Genomic DNA, 7,290 nt, shown 5'->3' on the forward strand with positions numbered 1-7,290 from the left:
TTATTTTAATTATTATTATGTTTAAAAGATATTTCAAATTAAATATTAATATTTAACATTATGTATAAATTATGGTTAATATTATGTATATTTTGTTTTATGATTTGATGTATATATAATTTAACATTCATGGAAGTTAATACTTTTTACATTATATGTTTTAAAACTAATGAAATATTTAAAATTATAACATTATAATGAAATAAGTATTTTAATTATCTTTTATTTTTCAATTAAATTATATTTTATCGCTTGTAATATATGTTGATTAAACAAAAAATTACAATAACTGGTGCATCGCACGACAAAGAAAACTAGTTGCATTTTATATAAAATTATCGAAAATCGAAAATATTTTCTTTTGAAAATTAATTATCGAAAATGTTGATATGCAAATATGTTGTTACAAGTTCATTTATACTGCTAAAAATAATTACTTACAAAAAGAAAGGGCCCGTTAGCACATAATTTAGAGCTCGTAGTCCCTCAAACAAATCAAAGAATCAGTAAAATAATATATATATAAATTTGATATCTATAAGCTGTGATCCAACAAAATATTAAACCCCAGCCACTTGTTGGGACCTGACTGGATTTGACCCTAAATTAACGAACCCTTTGAACTGATAGCACTCTAATACACTTCCAAATCTAAGATGGGTCCAGACCCACATGCAGGGAGGGGGACCACACGAACCTTAACCTGTTGCAGCAACAGCCATGAATTCAGTCCCTGGTTAAAGCTTGCTGAATCTTTGGAGGGGTCTTATAATCGAATAGGTAGACCATAATTGAGGTAGGTTCGAATCCGTCCATCCCAGTCTGCAGTAACTATGACAAGTCCCCACTTGTGGGAACTCAACATGCTTTGATAGGCACTTTTCAAAACCTTTAACTCGAACTTGCACATGTCAGATGCAACTGTCACCGGACTCGCGTTGGGGAGTGTCTCTTCAGGCCAAGTTGGAGACCCCTTTGTTAATGACTCCAATAGAACACGCGTTAAAGAGAAACAATCTGATGAAGAATTAGGCATAGGTTGTTCCGGCTCCACCTTTGGACTTTGATGTTTCTGCCCGCTTGGGTGGCTGTTTCTCCTCACATCCCCACCATCCAGTTCTAGGGATGTAAGTGTTGCTGGAATGGTCTCAATTCCACGCCAAGGTATAGCAACCGATGCATTGTGGGAGAGGAAACTCTCGCAAGACGAAATGCTTTTCAGCTTGGAACTGTTCTTCTCCTGGTTAGCGTAATTCCAGATGTAGATATTGGAATCCTCGCTGGCTGAGATGATCTGTTTCCCATCTTGGCTAAAAGTTGCAGATATCTGACTCGTTACAACTCGAAAGCCGGATGCTGGAAGATGAAAAGAAGCTAAATCAACTACCACCTCGTGATCACGAACAACAGATTATATAAACAGAAGTGTGAAATACTCACCCTTCACTTTGCATATGACATCTCTCCCGGACAAGACACGGACAAGTGAATCAGCTGAAGTAATGATCACTTTACTTGGATCAGTAGGAGAGAACTACAAAGTGAAACAGCAATATGTAAGCCTTCACCTGGGAGAAAAAAATATAATGAAAAAGAAATGTAAGGATTAAATTTAACCACCTCGAAGCCAGTTATCCTTTTTCCAGGTAACTTTTTTTTGCCTTGTAAATATATCGGTTCATCAAGTTGAAGTCGAGTACCTATAGGAACAGTTAAAATTATTCACCGAGGTTTAAGCAGAAACTACTAGCAACAAAAGGACCATTGGTGCAGAACACTGTATGTTTATTGCAAAACCAACCACCTTAATATTCAATGTTGGATGAACTTAATATTATCCCATATGTTCAATAGCCCCATTAATGTACTATAAAATCCAGGCTTTTGTACATGAACATACCTATTACATCATAGAAGCGGCAGCTGCCAGTCATTGAACCAACAATTCCTCCCTACAATAATCAAACATTATTATTTTTTAAATCTATTAAATTTCAGGAAGAAACCAAAATTTTCAACAAGCTAATAAAAGCAAAAGATTTGACAAACCTTTCCATCAGGCCGATAACAAACAGCAGTGACTATATCCCTTACATCTGTATAATCAATGACTCGACAACGAAGCACTTCCCAAATGCGAACTTTTCCATCAATTGAACCACTGATGAAATAATTGTCATCCACAGGGTTGAAGGCAACAGAAGTTACTACAGAATAATACACATGTTAATGTCATGTAATGAAAGATGATGACCAGCTAACAAAACAAAAAAATGTAATTAACTACTATTTCTGTACAGCTTGGATTAGGGTTATGGAAGGCCTACCATAATTGTTATGAGAAAAAACCCTCAAGCATCCATAGTATCCCACTTGCCACAGACGAACGGTCATGTCGACAGAAGATGACAGTAGAAACTACAATAAAGGATATATATTATATTTTTATTTGTCAATAGAGATTGAAAGCAACTTAACAAGGAAGATGAAGCCTAGGAACTTTACCCCTTTCTTAGACCACGAAAGAGCCAAAATTTCTGCGCTGTGCCCCTGGAATTCATGAACAGGCTTCTCCAAAACTCGGAAGACCTTGGGTGGGAAAATCACGCAAGTTGAATAGGATGATCTCCTTAACCTCTTAATTTTATCTATATTTTCTTTATCGACATTAAGAGGAATCAGCTGTGAGAGATGATTCATTCTGAAGTAGAGACATGACGGATCAAGGTCTTGGATATCAAATTTGTCTAAACTGTCATCCTCAACAATCTTCCATACACGCACAATACAATCTTCACCTGCAGTTGCTAGGAATTCGCCATCCAGACTGAACTTCATCGTCAAGATGGACCCTTCATGTGCTACAAATTCTTGCCCACAATAAAGGGAAGACAACTCCTTGGAATGCTTGCTAGATGGATGAGGTCTTACCCTTTTCATCCTTTCCCCGGGCACCGAATCATGATTATCGGGCTTCGATGAAACATCAACATGTCTATCAACAATATGAGCCATGGCACCTAATTTTCTTAACCAACTCCTTTTCACTTTCCTTTTCACATCTATTGCAGGTCTTCCGTTGACCTCCCCATCCAAGTGCCGCTCAACCAAAGGAGACAACATAGTAGTTCGCTCAGACACTTGGGAACAAACAGATCTACTTGAACTTGAACTTGGTAAACAACTTTTTATTCCATTCTGATACTGTTCAACTGTTACTGATTCCACTTGACCATCCAAATTATCGGCTTGACATGCAAAACGATCCTCAGGCTGTTGAGCATCATCGATCCGAGAAGACACCAAGGACTGGTTGGATGAAACCCCATGTTCAAGACCTGAAGTCCTCAGCACAGCTCCACTATCTAGTGAGATTCTAGAAATTCCCAATTCAAGTTCATCCCTGTCGGAACTACCAGGAACCTCCCCGGTAATCGAATTCCCATCGAAATTTAGATCCATCCATCTTCTAAAGTAATGCCGACGCTTATCAACACTTTGTGGGAACGCAGACCAGAACTCGAAATGATCAAAACTATCCAAAAAATCATTAACTAAGGCTAAATCAGGACTAGGACCACATTCCTCAGATGCAGAAGAAATCTCCTCCCTGCTATCAAAGAATTTATCATCTTCTTCTTCTAAATAACTCCCCATTATATACCCTTGTTTCCTCTCCTCTCAATCCATGAAAATCCTGAAACATCAAGTCACTACTAAGTTTTCGCCCTCAATCTAAGAATTCTTTTGTTTTTTTAATTTCATATTTTCCCTTATATTATTTCAAGAACAACATAAATGATAAAACCACCGACAAACGTGTAAGAAGGAACATAAAAAGGACATGTATTTGCAGGAAATTCTCAAACACCAAAAGACAAAGATGAGAGGGCTTTAAAGAAAACTAAAAGAAAAAAAAAGGAAGACCCAAATCCATAAAACAAAAGAAATAGAAACCCAGAAAAAAGAAGAGATATACTCACCAGGGTCACCACGAAATAATTGGTCAAAACCCCAGAATACCACAGATTTCCTCACTTGAACAAACCCCCTCTTGCCCCTTCTTTCTTTCTTTCTTTCTCTCACAACAATTACAGCCAAAATAATAAAATAATAATAAATGAAAGCAAGAACAAGTGTTGGGAATGGCGTAAACACAAAGGAGGAGAAGATCCTAATTTCTAAAGGGGGGGTTGATAGGTGGTGGTTTATTTGTTTCTGTATCTGTTCTGTCTGTGTCTGCTTTAATTCTCTCTCTTTGAAGTCAATTGCTTTGGTTAGTCCGTTGGTCTGCTTTTTGCTTTTTTGGCTTTGGTGATTTTCTTTCTCTTACCAAAGTTAAAATAATATTAGTAGTGTGTGTTGAGTTCTTTCTAATCGCCATCTCTTTTAAGACAGCAGTTAAGTTTCACGACTTGAAAAATCATAATTCTTTGAATCATTATTTATTCCTAAAACTAGCCAAAATGAAAAATCCAAAATTTTGAAAAAGAGACGAATCATTATAACCGTGTGACTTGCACTTTCGTCCCGGCCTTCACACTGTAGCTAACGACCTTTTTTTTTAAGGGAAAACTACAGCCATACTCGCCCAAATTCGACTATTTACTCCCTCAATTTTTCGATTTAGTCATTCAACCATTAATTGCAGTTAGATGAATAAAGTAATGTTGGTTTGGATATTTTTATTGGTATAATAATAAATTTAATCTTTTAATATTTACACATTTTATTAATTTACTCATAAATCTAAAATTCAATAAATTTAACCCTAAATATTTTCAATTTCTCAATTTAGTCCTAATTTTAATTATTTTTAAAAAAGAAAAATATTTTAAAATTTCATCTCTTATATTCTTTAACGTAACTCCATAATCCACTTGAACAAGAAGAGTATTAAACATCATTTGTATCGAGCTCATTTTAAACTATCACCTTCATGAATATGGTAAAAAAGTAGTAGGCTTAAATCCAACTATCTAAGTGTGATGTTTTAGATTAATATCATATTATTTAATTAAATTAATCTAAAAATAGCACTTTTAACCATTTCAAAACAAATTTTTTGATTTTTTCTTATTTTAAAAATATACAAAGACCTAATGTTTGGGTAAAAAAAACAACACAAAGTGAAATCTTTTACGAAATGAAAAACTTAGAAAAGTTTTTTTCCCCTTGCTTTTTCCTACTTGGACTTGTTATCAATAACTTCCAATCTTAGGTAGTCCAAGCACGTCGATCAAACGACCAAAGTCTCAGAAAATCTTGTCCATAAATTGAAAATACAAGCTGAACTAAACTACGGAATATAATTTTGTGGATTCCATGTCTCATGGGATTGTCCAACTTCATCTCTCTCTGATATCCATCAATTCATTTTGTGTTGATTTCTTTTTGAATAATTTGCTATATTTCTCTTTTGTTTTATTTTGTATTTCTAATTTATTTATACTTAGGTTTTAATTAGTTTTATAATTTTATCCAAAAATGAACTTTTTAATATTTTTCCTTTTTTGGAACTTTTAGAATTATAACTAAATTGATAAATTTTATAAATGTTGAAGGTTAAGTTTATTGATTTTTTAGAGTTACAATTAAAATGGAATTTTTTAACATTAAGGGTTAAATTTATTATTATATCAATAAAAAACTACATTAGCTTTCCGTTACTCATCTAACAACAACTAATGAGAGAGTGATTAAAATATTTTATTTGAAAAGTTCAATGATTGAATAAAAAGTTAATACTTTAGTGACCAAAATAGAATTGAAGGCATAGTTAGGAGACTGATTTTGTAGTTTACTCTTTATTTAAACAAAATTGAAAAGTCAAAAGTTGGGGGAAAAAAAGGGTAAAATTGTATTGCATTGTTAAGTCTTTCTCATTGCCCTAAGCGCGTTTTCATAAATAAATAAAAAAAAATTATAGAGGAAAAAGAACCCTGATGGACAAATTATTTTACCATAAATGTCATTTCATCATCTATAGGCTAAAATTCAAATAAATTTCATTATGGTTTTACTAACACATTTATTCACCATAAATTGATGCTATAAATGCCTGTATAAGATAATAAGCCTGAATATTCAGGAGACGGTAACAATCAAGTTCAGTAAGAGCAAAAGTGGAGTCGTAGCTCCTTTCATTCACTATGGTCCCCTTTGATGGTACACATGAAGTAACTGTTTATTCTGCATCTCTTTCAACAAATTCTTGCAATCATCAAGCAATTTATTGTTAGAATGAAGGCTAATAACAGAACTCAATGATTAGATTTGTAATGTGAGTTTGTTTGTGTTGGATAAATTAAGTGGAGACGATAGATTCGGAGACTATATAAAATTAAACAGTAGACTTTGAGGACCAGGTGACGCTTTCCAAATAGAACTATTTGCCCCTATCCCAAAGTTATTAGAGGGTTAAGACAAAGGTCCTCCCGGAATACAACGAAGTTTTTGAATTTCCTTTTATTAGTAAAATCGAGAAATTCATTAACTCTTACTCTAATATTTGAAATTGGATTGATTGTAATAATACTCTCAATAGACACTATTGAAGAGCCATAACCCTTTACATTTGATTTCTATTAGACCTACTTCTTGAAAAAACATGTCTCATGAAAAACAAATGTATCATTTGAATAAATCATCACTTTCTAATAAGTGCTCATGAATAGTGATGAATTTATGAATTCACAATCTACAATTTCCAGCAATTTGGCCATGTTAGCTTAGCAACCGTATTTAAAGCATGGTTAATATATCAGGATTTGTGCTTTTAGTGATTTTGTCATGTAATTTTGGAACTCACTAAATAAATAAACATTTTTTCTTGATTACTTGATATTCTTTGTATGGATGCATATGTGGAACTCAAACTTCGAAAATATTTCTAAATCTTTGAGATCAACAAATCAACAAGAGAACATGTTTTTTTTTTATATATATAAAAGTCAAGAAAATAATTTATCATATGTCATCTCTAATCTGTTAAACTATAGAAAGAAAATAACAGAGACTTTCTGAATCAAGAAGAATGTATTGAAAAAATCATCTCTCTGTACAGTGGCTACTAATGCTTTTATACATGATAGCAAAACATGCTATCTACAAAGAACAAATTAACATATTAACTAACATCTAACTAACAGCTAACAGATTAACTGACTTATCAGTTACTCTAACATTCTCCCTGTTTCTTGAAACTTGAACATTAAGGTCAGCATCACTTGAAAAAACTCGAAGAGCATGTCGAAATGAGGCAAACTGTTTGGGTGTGATGGGCTTTGT

The 7,290-nt window shown here is 33.5% G+C and overlaps 1 protein-coding gene across 1 annotated transcript; it reads right to left on the bottom strand.

Annotated features, from left to right (window-relative positions):
- Positions 1 to 390: 390 nt before the first annotated feature.
- On the bottom strand, positions 391 to 4,370 carry LOC105788175 (hypothetical protein). Its single transcript, XM_012614936.2, has 8 exons — positions 3,984 to 4,370; positions 2,506 to 3,697; positions 2,328 to 2,418; positions 2,050 to 2,207; positions 1,901 to 1,952; positions 1,621 to 1,700; positions 1,441 to 1,534; positions 391 to 1,356 (listed from the first exon to the last, which is right to left on the bottom strand). The coding sequence occupies exons 2-8, from the start codon at positions 3,655 to 3,657 to the stop codon at positions 767 to 769; spliced, it is 2,217 nt and encodes a 738-aa protein (XP_012470390.1). The 5' UTR covers positions 3,658 to 3,697; positions 3,984 to 4,370; the 3' UTR covers positions 391 to 766.
- Positions 4,371 to 7,290: the final 2,920 nt, after the last annotated feature.

The sequence above is a fragment of the Gossypium raimondii genome, chromosome 2, assembly GCF_025698545.1.
Source record: "Gossypium raimondii isolate GPD5lz chromosome 2, ASM2569854v1, whole genome shotgun sequence".
In the NCBI taxonomy this organism is placed as follows: domain Eukaryota; kingdom Viridiplantae; phylum Streptophyta; class Magnoliopsida; order Malvales; family Malvaceae; genus Gossypium; species Gossypium raimondii.

Excerpts from the sequence above, each read along its gene's own strand:
- LOC105788175 (XM_012614936.2), bottom strand. The coding sequence starts at position 3,657 with ATGGGGAGTTATTTAGAAGAAGAAGATGATAAATTCTTTGATAGCAGG. Across the intron at positions 2,419-2,505 it reads TTTCGTGGTCTAAGAAAGGG|TTTCTACTGTCATCTTCTGT; the intron begins GTAAAGTTCCTA and ends CCTTTATTGTAG. Across the intron at positions 1,535-1,620 it reads AAAGGATAACTGGCTTCGAG|TTCTCTCCTACTGATCCAAG; the intron begins GTGGTTAAATTT and ends TTCACTTTGTAG.